The sequence below is a fragment of the Protomyctophum parallelum genome, assembly GCF_964188405.1.
Source record: "Protomyctophum parallelum genome assembly, chromosome: 15".
NCBI lineage: Eukaryota > Metazoa > Chordata > Actinopteri > Myctophiformes > Myctophidae > Protomyctophum > Protomyctophum parallelum.
The window spans coordinates 49,699,772-49,713,658 of NC_139710.1; the positions used below are offsets into that span (position 1 = coordinate 49,699,772).

The following is a 13,887-nucleotide window of genomic DNA, read 5'->3' on the forward strand; positions in this document are numbered from 1 at the left end:
ATCACACCGCAGGGACAACGCTAAAACCGTCTTGACCCTTTGGTGTGGTTAGGTTAGGGCTTTAGGCTTAATGTGATTTCCCTAGGGAAATGGAGGCATTACAGCAGTATAATGCGATAACATTAATAATCTACATTCTACAAGACTATCAGAAACACAACAGACCAGGGCCAACACAGAGGTTATGCATTATATGCATTCAAGAAAGTCTATCTCGTTACGTTCTTAGTCTGGAGAACTGCATCAGCTTAATGCGTACATCCTAATGTACTGTATAGAGATGTTAACCTTTCAACCTGGTGTTACTAGTTTGGGCATGTCAGAAAATAGCAAACATGACAGAATGTAGGCCTACTGTATAAACTAATAGATTGGCTATTGTATGCGCTTCACTCCCTCCAGCCCAGATCCGAGCAATTGCCAGAGGCTAAAGAGGATATTGTGATCTTATTTCCACTTTTAGAAAAGGCAAATATTTGCATTGGTCACTCTCTTTGAGTGGGAAGAGGATATAGGGCACCCTAATGATAAAGCATGTGTAAACACACACATCACAGACAATCAACCTTCTGTTATCCCAAAAAGGTCACACTTCTGACACACACAAACAATCATAAGCAGATGGCCATTGTGTTCACTTCGTCTGTAATTATCCAGATCCCTTCAGACAATTGGAATAACATTGCTAATGGTGCAGAGAATGCTGATAGGAAGCAGGAGAGTTTGAAAAAATACTTAGGCCTACGCATGCCATGGAAAACGAAAACAAAGCATGGACAGGGTGCAGCAGAGAATAATTCTCAGTAAATGCGAGAATTTGAAACACTTACAACTGCATAGGCTACTGTATGGTATGATGCATGATGTGACAGAGCATCAAAGGCAGCCTAAGATTTAGACTCTTGTCGTAGATATTTATCAATTTTGACATTTCTATCTACTAGATAGAATCTACGAGAGTCTAAGCGTTTGACTGAGGGAGGAGAGAACGGCACCAATAGATCTTAGTCTAAGAGCTCCGAACATGTACAACAAATGCATAATGTGAGGTGCTTACCCTGATGCGCCAAATGTTAGAGAGGCCTACGGGGTGCTTGTGCAATGTATTAGTCCGTAGTTTTCAATAAAGACGTGTTTTAATCCCGTTTACTTCCTGTTTACGTTGAGCGTAATCCCGGTTTTCACCGGATGCGCCCCCTCACTACCGCCATCCTATGGCCATTGGGAATTTCCGATAGAATCGGCCACAGACGGGATTGAAACATATTTTGAAAACTACGAACTAATACATTGCACAAGCACCCCGTAGGCCTCTCTAACATTTGGGGCTTCAGGGTAAGCACCTTATATTAGCTATTTGTATATTTTCGGAGCACTAAGGGGCCCTCCCAACTCAGGGAATTGAACACTTAAAATTCGTAGATTGAAAAATGTCAAAATCGATTAAATACATATACGAGTCTAAAATAAATACTAGGCTACATCACAGGTACACATCTTCGCTGTTGGGCAGAAACGAAACTATCACCATGTTTCCCTTTTATTTTATATAAATTACTGCTATTGAACACCCTTTCTGTGTGGGTTTCTTTACAAACATTGAACCAATGAAAAGTATTAGCAAGTGCTTCGTCATTCTCAAATCAATGATGGACAAAACAACATCTCCGTAATGGTCAAAAACCTCCCAACTCCACTTGAGCTGGATTTTGGTAAAGTGATGTTAATATACATCACTTTACATCATGTTAATATTAACATTGAAATGATTGAATGTTAATACATTCAAGGAATATCTTAAAGTCACCATACCAACAGACCAACTTTGACGACATTTCCTAAAAAGTTAATATTTTGGACATAGTTGGTTTCTGCCCAACAGCAGATATTCTGTGTAATCTTTGTTTTGTACAACCGTACCCCTAATTAGTCAGATTAGTTGTGCTTTAAAAATATAACCCCTTATTGTCATGGCTTTCACTGCAGCCTCTTGACCTAATGTTGAATACAGATGATGATCGGTCCATAAAATGTCCACCCTGAAATACTTAACTTAACACTACTGAAAATATCACAAAATAAAACATATGGCTGCTTATTCTTATTGTCAAGTTAGTACATCATTGGACAAAACAAAGATTTTTTATACCTGGTCTGGACTCGATATTTAAATGACCTCAAGATGACCATTTGTTTTGGGGCGACATGCAGTTTTGATGCATCCAAATGTGGCTCTATGGCACCCCCTTGTGCACAGCGATTACAACACATGTGCGATTTCTATTAAGACTAGTAGGCACATAAGGGCATAGATAGACGAATTAGACATAATTGTAAAGTTCCACTTTGTATACATTTGTGATTTGTATTATGACTAGACATTATGGAGTCAATTTATATAGGCCTACTTAAGTTGGTGCTCAGTTACATTTCATCCATGTAGAACAAGATTATAAAATGATTTTTTTTCCTTCCAGGAACCCTGAATTCTCAATTATGCACCTCCTCTCATTACCCAATATTCTCCAATTATACATCAAGTAAAATATGGTCACACTGAAGTATTACAGTGCATAGTTCAATAAACATTTCTCAGCCAAACAATTTGGCAAACATAATGCACAACTTATTTCAATGTGAAATAATGAAGGCAATGGAGATCTGAACTGTAAAGTTAATCTGGTAGAATAGTATTTCAAGCTATCATGCAGACAGAAAACAATTATACATTTCATCTTTTCAAAAACATTTCATTGCCAAAAACTCACTGATATGGCAATAGAGGGTATGCGCATGCATAAAGTGAATGGGTAATAGTGGCAAAGTGAGCTTAATGTAGTTTAATGCAATCAGACTTTTGTTTGGATGTATGGGTTTAGGGCTAGTATCATGGCCAGAAAAGTAGTTTGACACTGATGGCATCACACACATACCCTCTATAACGGATCAGGACAACCATTTCAGCCATTACTACCCAAAGTTCCAGACTAGTGATTATTATATTACTTAATAAAACAAACCCAAAACGTGTCTTTTTTTTATGGTTTTATTTTAATTTTTTAAACCAAAAAATGTTAACCATGACACAAAAAGCATTTTAAGCTTTGACTGCAAATTTGCGCATAGAGTAAAGGAGGTCCTTCTTCTGCTGCTTCCTGGTCTTGAGGCTGGACTCATGTTTGGTGAGCTCGCGGCGGATAGCTCTGGTCTTCTTGGGCCTCAGGTCCAGGGGCTTGTACTTCTTGCCCTGAAAGGAAAAGGATAATCAAAGTATTTAACATCAGGGACACCAATTAGAGCAAAGGAATAGGTCAATACTATTAACCCATTCTGACCTGAGATCAGATTCATACGAGGTTTCCGCCGGACACACACTGGTCTGATGAACCCATTCTGACCTGAGATCAGATTCTAAAAATGTCAGTCGCTCTTCGATTTTTCAAAAATAGCAGACCTACAAGCTCGTATCGCGCCACTCTGTGGCGCGATATGAGCTTGTAGATCTGCTATTTTTCAATAGCTAAAGCATAACATGATGCCAACACCAAAATGGGTTCCCGTTCAGAATGGGTTAAGACAAACCAAACATGTCATGTACGTTGATCTGAAGTGGACAATTTCTTCTTTTATTTTTTTAACAGCCTAAAAAGCACTTTTGTTTACATCTCATATGTAATTTTCTGTGCATTTGAAGCAATGAAATATTAACAAAACCCCACTATCAAGGAGATGACGGCAATCTCAAGTCTCAGTCTTTTGGTAAGCAGTTGTTGAAAATGCATCAGCAAAACATCAGCTCAACAGATATCATCTTTGAATAAAGACGCCATGCACCAATGAAGAGGAAAACAATGTCCTACAAGTGGTAGCTGTGTGTCCAAAACATTAGTATGGACCATAGTTAGTGGTCAGTTTGCCATGATTCCATGTGAATATGGTTCAACGGGTAACACCACTCTCACCTTGTAGAACTTCCTGAGGTTCTCTTTCTGTGTCTGGTTGATGACAGTCAGGACCCTGGCAATAGATTTGCGGACGACACAGCTGAGGAGGAAGAGTAAGGTTTCATTAACAGGAGGCCATATGACATTAATATTCATGTTTAAGAAATCAACATTCTTTGTGAACACCATTGGGAGTCATTTTACGACAGTCTTACCAAACAAAAATGAAAATGTTTCGACCACTCTCATAACCAATTCCATCTCCTAACATACTTATCGGACGACCACCATTATAAAGTGGCAGATTTTCACTTCAATCAGTGGTTGCCAAATTGTTGATTTTTTTTTTTTTTTTTTACATTTTATGAACAAGCTACACGATTAACAGTCGCTTTACTTGTCGTGCAGGCCAGCGTTCGTTACAAAAAATAAAGAAAATCACGTACGGCCGAGCTAGAGAACACCAAAGACAATACATAATTCCTGTTACTGAAATATTTATGAGCAGCCAAATTCATTCCTATGCATGTGCAAAGGGCTTGAATATAGCTTTTGGATGAATAAAACTACAGTCAGTCAGTGCGCACAGCGTCTCGTCTTTGCATTGACTTTGTGTAGTCATGCCGCTCGAACTACCACGTTCAAACTAGGTTTGAAAGTAGTTTTATTACCAACTCAAAAGCTCGAACAAATTAATCCTTGACAGAGAAATGCATGTGTTGTAAGCCCAATACTTTAAATCCTTATGCAGATAAATGTCAGCTTTACAACATCAACATGCCTAGAGTAGACCTACATCGTCCAGTTTTTACATAGTTCAACTTCAAACTTAATTTTGAACAGAATGATGAAAGGCAGACAGTGAGGTTAAATTGATAGTGTTCAAGACAAACGATTTACTGAAATGTGTACGAATGTCATTTTCTTGACATAGTTATATATGCAGGCTTATGTCATGTCTCAGTCTTTTGGTAAGCAGTTGTTGAAAATGCTTCAGCAAAACATCAGCTCAACAAATATCATCATAGACGCCATGCACCAATGAGGTTGTGGATGAATCGACAGTTGTGTGTGTGAGGTTAAGTTACCAGCAAAGCTAAGCACTGATCATTGGGGATACATGAAATACTCACATCTTGGAGAGTTTGGAGGCAGCTCCGCCTGTCACTTTGGCAACACGAAGCTGGGACAACTCATTCTTCAGGTCGTCCAACTGTTTCAACAGCTCTTCCTTCTTCTTGCCCCTCAGATCTCTCGCCTTAATCTTAGCCTTAAAAAAAAAGATTGTAAAATTAAATGTTGAAACCTCACCCTTGATGTTTATTGCTTCAAAACTTCTGGGTAGGCAATTGTTAAAGGGTAAGAACACTTTTGAGGTTTGGGTTGTGTAGTTACTTTGCCATGATGCAACTCCAAATGTGGACAAGAAATAAAAAATAACTGCTCCAGTGATTAGAAATTGATAATTCAAAATATGCTCCTCATTGACTTACATTGTAGCTAAAACAGCTCTCAAAGTCACTCTTTTAGTACGTAAACAAACAAACAATGTTGATTCAGACAATATAGAGCATCACCAAAACTTTTCATAAAAATGTTAAAATTCCTGTTGATTTTACTATTTGAAGATCTGGATCCGGATCCACGGATCCAGTCCGGGTTTTCTTCCCAATAAAATGGACAAATCAATAGGAAGATAACATTTTTATGAAAAAATAAAACCATGTGAGTTTTAGTGATGCTCTATAGTGTCTGAATCAACATTGTTTGTGTTTGTTTACGTACTAAAAGAGTGACTTTGAGAGCTGTTTTAGCTACAATGTAAGTCAATGAGGAGCATATTTTGAATTATCAATTTCTAATCACTGGAGCAGTTATTTTTTATTTCTTGTCCACATTTGGAGTTGCATCATGGCAAAGTAACTACACAACCCAAACCTCAAAAAACAAAAACCCATTATCAGTGACATTCAAGGCAATCTCAGGTCTCAGTCTTTTGGTAAGCAGTTGTTGAAAATGCATCAGCAAAACATCAGCTCAACAATAATCATCTTAGACTTTGGATGCCATGCACCAGAAAATGGGAAACAATTTTCCATCTGCCACGATGGAAAGTGCGCGTTAATTAAGAACCGTTTTTCACAATGCGCAAAACTAGTACGAACAAAAGTGAACCACTTAAAACGGACATATCGTGGCCTCATTCCTAAAGACGTCGGACGGTTGCTAAAAAAAAGTTCCATTAACTAAATATTCAGACGTTGTAATGATCAAAAAAATATATATATTGGTCTAAAGAAATTAAGAAATCTCGACAAACTGACGCCACAGTACAGCACAGTACTACGGAATAGAGGCTTTAAGCACTAACTCGAAGCGTTGGCGTTAATAGGCCGCAACGTTATTTACTAGAATCCTACACTATGTCAACGATACGCAGTATAGATTAGTCATTTAGTTTACGTTCCCTGGTGGTTATAATTATATTGGTAAGAAATTAATATCAAAAAGCAGCATGGAATGTTGCGACGGGAACCCGTTTCACAGATCCCCGACATCAGCTAGCGTGCTAGCATAGCATGCGCGATAGCAAACAGTGGCTGTTTTACAGCGTCAGACAATTTAACGGCTTTGTCAAAATGTATGCGCCGTTGTTACTCCGTACACACATCAATGCTCGCATAAGGTGTTCATGTAGAGTAATATGTGCAGTTGTGGTCGTTTGCTGATCGATAAATAGGATATTTTTATGATTTGATGACAAGCTGCGCTTCTCTCTCACCATGTTGCTTGACGCTGCCCCGTTGGAAAGGCCGGACGGAGCGCGTGCTCACAAAAAGTAGCTTCCGGACAGTGTTGCCAGATTGTGTGAGAGAAACAAGCCAACCAGCTCTACGAAAAACAAGCCCAAAAAGAGGCGACTGGGCTATTTGGGGGGGGGGGGGGAATGACAAACACAATGTTTTAACACCAATTTTATATCCGGTTCCCTGCCTTCATAGCTTGTCTGGACCCTGTCAAACATATTTCTATATGTAGGGAGTAGGGTGCTTATTAGACTACTGCTTTAGCTGGACAAATGCATTCATCTGGGGGCATGAAAATGTCACTGTATGCACTCTATGAGAATCAATGGTTTAAACATTAGGAAACAAGCCCAAATAAGCAATTACACTTTAGCCCAACACTGTCGCAACTACGAACTACTAAGAATTATTAACAAGCAACTTTATAGAAAAATAAGCCCAGTCTCTTATAATAAGCGGACATGGCAACACTGCTTCCGAGGCATTCTTCTTCGCCTCCCGTTTTAGTGCTCCCTCTGACCAAATGCAATCAGCGCCACCCGTTGCATGACTACTAGTATAACACCAGATTTGGAAAGGATACAGGGTAGATGGGCACTAGTCATGGTCGGAGCTTGAGGGGGTTCAGGGGGTGCACTGCACCCCCTGGCAAAAAAAAAAAAAAAAAGTTTTCATTTTTTTTTATTTTTTTTTTAACTTAACTTCTGACTGTAGTTTGTAATCATCTCTCTTATCATGATATGGTGACTCGCTATATGGCTGTAGTGCATGTGTGTATGTGTGTGAGCTGCTGTACTACCTAAATAACTCATTTTTAGGGGTTAGGGCATTGTAAAAACGCTAAAATAATAAATAAAGGTCAAAGAAATCGAGTGTGTCGGGTGTCGTTGGCCAAGCAGTCGCACCCCCAGGCGTCAAGTTCAAGCTCCGCCTATGGCACTAGTATTTAGCGAATGCAAAGTCCTTAAGCCAAACGGTTGCCTCCTGGTCTGCGGTAATTAATCCTCCTTCCAGTCTTTGGAGAGGACAAACTTCTATGATGTGCTTCATAGTTTGCTCCTCACCACACGCACACAGTGGGCTTGGGCTACTGCCCCATAACCCATTTGTGGAGGCTGGCCAAGCAGGGGCCATGTCCAGTCCTGAATCTATTGAGCGTAGACCACTGTCTCCTTGGGAGGGTGGTACCAGGGCCCTGTTGGTTGGGGTCTGACACCAGGTGTTTGTTTGGGACCTCATTGGACTCCCATTCCCTTTTCCAAGCTGATTTGATGGTGAAGTCAGCTGATGGGGGGTTCCTCCAAATTGGTCGTCTCGATGGGAGTCGAGCAGTGGGTGGGTTGAATATGTCTGCATGGATTGGTAGATGGGGAGAGACTTTGACCTTTTGAAGCATCCTTTGAGAGACTGCTGCTCGCGCGAATAGTCCCGGTTATGGTTCTCATGGTGGTATTGAGCTGGCTGTCCACTTGGTGTGTGTGTGTGTGTGATGACCTAGACCAGACAGGGGCGCAATATTCTGCTGCAGAGTATGACAGGGCCAGTGCTGAGGTGCGCAGTGTGGAGGCTGCCGCCCCCCATTTTGCACCAGCAAGTTTGCAGAGCAGATTGTTTCTGGACTTCACCTTAGCTGCCGTCCCTTTTAGGTGTTCCTTGAAGGACAGAGTTCTGTCGAGGGTCACACCAAGGTAGGTTGGATAGGGTGCATGCTTCAGTTTGAGTCCACTCAGGTAGATGTCTAGTTCTCTGGCAGCTTTAGCGTTGTGGAGATGGAATACACTGGAGACAGTTTTTGCTGGGCTCGGTATTAGGCGCCATGTTTTGCAGAACTGGTCCAGTTTGGAGAGGTCTTTGGTGAGCACTTGTTCCAGTGGGTCAAAGTCTGGTGCTTGAAATGCCAGACAGATGTCGTCAGCATAGATGAATTTGCGGGATTTGGTGGTTGGTAGGTCATTTGTGTAGATGTTGAACAGGGTTGGAGCTAGAACTGAGCCTTGCGGGAGTCCATTTCGCTGTGTTCTCCATGCACTTGTGTTCTGTCCGAGGTGGACTCTGAACCTCCGGTTGGTCAGCAGAGTTTGGATAATTGCTGTTGCCCAAGAAGGGAGCACCTTTGTGAGCTTTAGTATGAGGCCTTTGTGCCAGACAGTATCATAGGCTGCTGTGAGGTCAAGAAACACAGTACCTGTCTTTAGGGTAACAAGAAGACTCGCCCCGGTGCCTGCCCGTTTTCCTCCCGGAATTTCCCCAGTGAGGGGGATAACTTTGTAATGTGCTATTGGCTGTTTGTATTCTTTTTGGAAAAATATAAAAAGATACTCCAGTGGAAAGGCTATATTATATTACTTATATTGACCCTATAAACTATTTAGTATTATTTAGTATATTATGTAAGGTTTTTTCCCCCTCAAATGGTACCTCGTCAGATAATCCCCACATACCCTACAACAACTTCTGTGAGCAGACTTCACTGTAGTAGCTTTTCATAAATTATATTAATATTTATAATGCTGTCATGAAAGTTTACAGTTAGAGAAACTCAAAGTCCAGCCGTCTGCTGTCCAGCCTCTCCCACCCCTCACTGGGGGAAATTCTGGGAGGAAAACAGAAACGGGGTGAGTCTTCTTGTATTCATCTGTGCTGTGACAGTGGGACTGACTGGGGGAGAGTAGTAAGGAAGTTGCATGCGCATAACATTTTGGTGGTGGCTACAATGGCGCCTCTAGATCTCGATAAATATGCTGAGATCGCAAAGCAGTGTAAATATCTACCAGAAAACGACCTCAAGGTAACTATGCGTTTGTCGTAGTGTCTTTGAGTAAGTCACATATCGTAATACCAAATCCAAAAAGCGTTAGCCCCATTTGTCTGTTCTTTAGTGTAGCATAGCTAACGTTAGCTTAGGTAGCTAGCTAACGTTCGTTAGCTTGCTAACGTCACCCCCATCGGTTTAGGAAGTAAAATTGTAATGCCTTTTAATATCATTATCTATCATATCTGAAGGTTAACCGCTAACGCATAACGTTAAAGTCACAGTTTGAACGGGTTCTTATTTGACTGCTGTCTGAGCTGTCGATTATGGCTAATGGTGGCTGAATGTGTCTGTCAGCTAGCTAACTAACGTTAACAGCAGATCTGACTGATCTGCCGTTAGTTGGCATTAATGGCACGTTTTTGTATTGTTTTATGATCTTCTTTAGACCGATTCCCCTCGGTGTTACTACCTCGGTGTCAGGTCTGCAATTTGCAGATAGCCTGCCACAATCGTTGGGTTGTTCAGTTTTGTCTAAAACAGGAACCTTTGGTTTGTTTAATTGTTTTCAATCTCTACAGAGGTTACTAGGTTACATAATTATGACACACACATGTATGTGTGCGTTTGTTTTTAATCTCAACAGATGTTTATGTGACTGACTGAGTGTGTGTTTGTTTTCAATCTCTACAGAGGTTATGTGACTATGTGTGCGACCTTCTCCTGGAGGAATCAAACGTGCAGCCTGTGTCTACTCCTGTGACAGTGTGTGGTGACATACACGGACAGGTAAAAACACAATTTCTGTGGGTGGGAAATGGTATTTCTATTGTAAGTAATATTGCCCTACGTGTTCATGCAACCTGTCCTTTAGCGACTGCTGCATGTTTTTAAATAATTTATTACAAAGTAAAGTGGGTTGCTGTTCACACAATGTTGTATTTTATAATATTATTTACATTCTGTCATTCGTTGTTGATTGAAGAACCTAAATATTAGATGTCAAAATCTATGTTATTACAGCAACACTAATGCAAAAATCAACCAGTATTATGCCCTGTAATTGTTTTGTTTTTTTCTAGCCGAGGTCCATAGATCCCATGCCTGTGGGAAAAAAGTGGTCTCAGTTTAAATGTCTTTCCTTATTTTCTTTCAGTTTTATGATCTTTGCGAACTCTTCAGAACTGGTGGACAGGTCCCAGACACAAATTACATATTTATGGTAGGTATTATTACACATTAATTCACACCTTGAAGTCATTCCTCTGCTAGATCTTGAATTTTCTAACAAAATAACCACAACAAAGTCTGTTTTACTTGTTCTCTTTTAAGGGTGACTTTGTTGACAGAGGATATTATAGCTTGGAGACATTCACATACCTGCTGGTGTTGAAGGCAAAATGGCCTGACCGCATTACACTCCTCCGCGGAAACCATGAAAGTAGACAGATCACCCAAGTCTATGGCTTTTACGGTGAGACATTTAAAAAAATATTGGCTGTCAACAAGTTATTTTTATAGTGATATTGAATGAAACCCATTTTCACTCCCTGACTCCTGAGTCTGAGTAGATGCCATTATGCCTGTTTTAAGTTAACAGCTCTATTTTTCATCTTTCAGATGAATGCCAAACCAAATATGGGAATGCAAATGCCTGGCGTTATTGTACCAAAGTGTTTGACATGCTAACAGTTGCAGCAGTGAGTATTAGAGATTGACAATTATTATTGTTTAAGTCTTGACTTGGGAACCACATCATGAATAAGTCTTCCACATTACATTTATTTTCTACAATTGTTAGCATATTGGCAATATTAAACTAACAGTATCTAACTAATATTAGAATTTTAGACATACTTTTGGAGACCTACATTTAAAGTGAGTTTGTAAACCTTACCTTAACATTAAAATATGTGTGTGTAACATTTTCAGTTGATGGATGAACAGATTCTGTGTGTTCATGGAGGCCTCTCACCAGACATAAAAACCCTAGATCAGATTCGAACTATCGAGCGGAACCAGGAAATCCCCCACAAAGGAGCGTTCTGTGACCTGGTCTGGTCGGACCCTGAAGATGTAGACACCTGGGCTATAAGTCCCAGGGGGGCTGGGTGGCTATTTGGTGCAAAGGTCACAAATGAGGTGAGATATCATGTCACTAGACGTCATAAATTGCTTTAACTGTCAACAATATGTCATGTAATTGTCTGACTCCATTGTCCAGAGTGTAGCCTGTAGGTTAAATCTGTCAGGCTCCAGTCCAAAAGTGATCAGCGTCATGTTTCGCGCATGTGCAGTTTGCGCACAGCCGTTGACTTCCTTGTTTACGGCCCGACAAAACTGAATCTACGTCGCTGTCCATTTTTGATCAGAACTGTTCTGTCCTCATTTCTGACTTAACTTGTTTGGAATATAAACGCTTCTAGAGAGAGATGAGACTTGACAGCCCGAGGTAGTAATGGAAGATTATACCTCACGGTTTTGAGGGGAAATGGAAGGTGGTGGGGCTTTTCAGAGTAAAATCTGTCTCATTTGCTTGGCACTTTTAGCGCCTTTATTCTGAAACATTGCCTGGCAAAATAAGTGTTAGATGTGGTAATGCTTCAACAGAGCTCCAAATAAAAGCTTGGATTGGTAACTTCATTCAAATTTGTAGAGCTTGCTTGCTTTTATTCATTACAACATTTTCAAGTTTCTTTTTCTTTTTTTCTTTGCAATAAACATGCATGTACCTTCATGGACCCCAATTTTATTAAAATGTATTTTAAGCCCCAAAGCTTTGCTTTCATAAAAGATGAAAATGTTTTATAAAAGCAAAGCTTCGGGGCTTGAAGGTACATTAATAATGAAGCTTTGAACTATACAAATGGAAGTTCAGCCTGAGTATTGTCCAATAAAATGCTTACAATAAACTAAGTTAAATTTCAATACCCATTTAATTTTCTTTAAAAAGCAATAAATAAAGGCTGCTCTAACAGCACATGTTGTAAATATGATTTTGGAGCCACTTTTATGTTTATTTGTAATACTGAAGATGTTGGTAAATAAATAATATATAATGTATGATAAGAACGAAATGCCATTTCTTTTTTGCAACTTACACCTCATCTACACTGCCAGCGTTGCGAGCGAACAATGAAGTCATGTATTAGAATACATGTTTTTCAATGAGACTGTCCTGATGTACTGTGAGCGTGCAGCAACGTTGTCCACCTCTCTATACTCGCTCGCAGGGTCTCTGAGCGAGGTTTCGTGGCCCCAAACAATTTTATTGGTTACTTGATTGGTCCAGGCTACGTCGCAACGCAATCTCCAGCGGTCCATATGGGGAGACGGTGGCTCAGGGGTAGAGTGACCGGATGGGAACCGCAAGGTTCCCAGTTCGTTAGTGTCGAAGTGTCCTTGAGCAAGACTCTGAACCCCTAATTGCTCCCGATGTGCAGTTTGTTGCCTAGCATGGTTTCCTCCGGCATCAGTGTGTGAATGTGTGTGTGAATGTAATGCACTATCTCTGTAAAGCGCCTTGGATAAAGGCACTTTACATTATATTTATTTTATTTATATCAGGACCGTTTTTCGCATGATATCGCCATCGGAACGCTCGCTCCTTGCCTGTGTAGATGAGGTGTTGAACTGGAGCTAGATAATAAAATAAAGAATAATAAAAAAGAGAGGACTGGGTTGTAGGGAAATGCTATTTATAGGGAAAAGTAGGGATAGTTGTTACAATTGTTAGTTTGTACCCACTAATCAGTCTCTTTTTGTGTCTCTCCCCTCCCTTTTTTCACTTTCTTCCAAATTGTGTAGTTTGTGCACATCAACAATCTGAAGCTGATCTGCCGGGCACATCAGCTTGTCCACGAAGGCTACAAATTCATGTTTGATGAGAAGCTGGTTACGGTGTGGTCCGCTCCTAATTATTGCTACCGCTGTGGCAATATCGCCTCCATTATGGTCTTCAAAGATGCGAACACAAGAGAGCCTAAGCTCTTCAGAGCAGTGCCTGACTCTGAGAGGGTTATTCCTCCCCGAACAACAACCCCATATTTCTTGTAATCAGAGTTGACAAACATCAACATAGCTGTCACATTTGTTCTGTGTCACAGACAAAGGACTGAAAGTGTCTGTGACAGTGGCATCAGCAGTTAATGAGTCCATGTTGATTTTGTATGATAGTTCGTATTCTTTTCCACCTAATTTCTGCTCTCGGTGCCAACTGTCAACAGCTATTTTCTACACCATATATTTAATGCCATTATTCTAAACTAAAAACATAAAGGAGGAGATCTTGGTTGTCCATGCACACAGCATTATTGCTAATGCTGTGTAAATGCTATATTGAATAAGGCCTAAAATTTCCCAGTCATCTGACCCTTAAATAAAA

At 40.3% G+C, this 13,887-nt stretch overlaps 2 protein-coding genes across 2 annotated transcripts; one reads left to right on the plus strand and one right to left on the minus strand.

Annotated features, from left to right (window-relative positions):
• Nucleotides 1–3,032: 3,032 nt before the first annotated feature.
• Nucleotides 3,033–6,826, minus strand: rpl35 (ribosomal protein L35). Its single transcript, XM_083784699.1, has 4 exons — nucleotides 6,727–6,826; nucleotides 5,078–5,214; nucleotides 3,963–4,044; nucleotides 3,033–3,247 (listed from the first exon to the last, which is right to left on the minus strand). Exons 1-4 carry the CDS (start codon nucleotides 6,727–6,729, stop codon nucleotides 3,098–3,100), a joined length of 372 nt encoding a protein of 123 aa, XP_083640825.1. The 5' UTR covers nucleotides 6,730–6,826; the 3' UTR covers nucleotides 3,033–3,097.
• A 2,581-nt stretch (nucleotides 6,827–9,407) lies between these two features.
• ppp6c (protein phosphatase 6, catalytic subunit) lies at nucleotides 9,408–13,887 on the plus strand. The gene is made up of 7 exons (XM_083783824.1): nucleotides 9,408–9,539; nucleotides 10,197–10,292; nucleotides 10,660–10,725; nucleotides 10,836–10,977; nucleotides 11,124–11,203; nucleotides 11,436–11,645; nucleotides 13,311–13,887. Exons 1-7 carry the CDS (start codon nucleotides 9,465–9,467, stop codon nucleotides 13,557–13,559), a joined length of 918 nt encoding a protein of 305 aa, XP_083639950.1. The 5' UTR covers nucleotides 9,408–9,464; the 3' UTR covers nucleotides 13,560–13,887.